At 27.7% G+C, this 1,518-nt stretch overlaps 1 protein-coding gene across 1 annotated transcript in view; it reads left to right on the forward strand.

Moving 5' to 3' along the window:
• LOC107612264 (zinc finger protein HD1) overlaps nt 1-173 on the forward strand; it is a 2,693-nt gene extending 2,520 nt beyond the window's left edge. The window contains exon 4 of the mRNA XM_016314057.2: nt 57-173. Within this exon, the coding sequence (XP_016169543.1) occupies nt 57-140 (84 nt within the window). The 3' untranslated portion in view covers nt 141-173. The remainder of the gene's footprint in view (nt 1-56) is intronic.

Consider the following 1,518-nt stretch of genomic DNA (forward strand, 5'->3'; position numbering starts at 1 on the left):
ATGTCATAATTAAAAGTTGAAATTAACAATAATCTAATCTTTTTTATTATTGGCAGTTAAAGAATGATGAGGAGGATTGGTTGCAAGAAGCCATGGCAAGTTTGGTCTATTTATCTCACTCTTCACCAGAAGACATGTAGAGCTTAATTAGCATTACTATGATTCAACATAATTAACCCTTGCTTTTCAAGCACGTATGGTGTTTTTTCTTTTCTTTTTTTTCTAGGGAGGGTTTAATTAAATTAGTGGAGAGAGAGAGAGAGAGAGAGAGAAATTTCACTATAACTATATTTGCTAATTTTTCTTTGATAATTAATCACGTAGTTGTAAACTCTAATTATGCATGGCAGTATAACCAGCTAGCATAGCTATGTAGATTATCAATAATTAATGATAATATTATTGCTTCCATGTTAATTTCATAGGCATCTACTTTGTTACGGAACTCTTCTTCTATATGGGTCTAGTTTGACTAGATACTTGTGTTGATTGAGATATAATATTCCGTGAAAGAGACTAAGGCTTTTACGTTTGAGTAGACACAAAAATATTCCAATACATAAACCTAGCTAGCTAGCTTATAAGTCATCACAATCTCTTCAAATCAAACACTACTGTTTCAATTAGTCAATTTCTTCTACTGATGTAATTCATTCATTGTGATGATTACCTGAAAGCCACTAATCGGAAATTCTAGCTCTCATATATTCTAGGATATCTATGAATATATTTGTCGATCTTTAATTTGAGTTAAATTTGGTTTTTAAGCTTTTTTGGAGAATAACCTCTTCACCAATTTTAAGTAGAAGAGAAATTAGTCAAAAGAAAGAAAATGACAACGATCTAACTATAGTTTGATTAATTTCCCTTGAGAAAAATCAATATATTTATAGGATTAGTAGTTTTTTCCAACGCAATTAGCATAGTATTATTATTACATTTTTGTGAAAATACAATACAAGCGTTTTGTTATGTATATATTAAATACTTAATAAACTATTAAGAGGATGTTTGGAAAGATTTAATTTAACATTTGAGATGCTAAAGTCTCTTTCATTCGGAAATATAGGGAATTGCATTTATTGATACTAAAATCCTATATATTAAGACAGAAAATTAGATTCAGATTTGTGAGGTTTTTTTTTATTTTAATTCTGCTTTTCTGTTACATCTTAGTTTGCTAAATTTATTTATACTTTGAATAATGGCACGCGGAGCTATACTAATCCACTTGTCCAATTTTTTTAAACAAATTATCCCTATGCAGTTAAACTACTTTAACTCTTTCCTATTTATAAAAAAAATTTGTTATGTATAGACAAAAAGTGATAATAAATCTGTTATTTTGTATTTGTATAAAAATATATAGATGGCACGCGCTAATCCACTTGTCCAATTTTTTTAAACAAATTATCCCTATGCAGTTAAACTACTTTAACTCTTTCCTATTTATAAAAAAAATTTGTTATGTATAGACAAAAAGTGATAATAAATCTGTTATTTTGTATTTTTGTATTT

The sequence above is a fragment of the Arachis ipaensis genome, chromosome B08, assembly GCF_000816755.2.
Source record: "Arachis ipaensis cultivar K30076 chromosome B08, Araip1.1, whole genome shotgun sequence".
NCBI classification, from domain to species: Eukaryota; Viridiplantae; Streptophyta; class Magnoliopsida; order Fabales; family Fabaceae; genus Arachis; species Arachis ipaensis.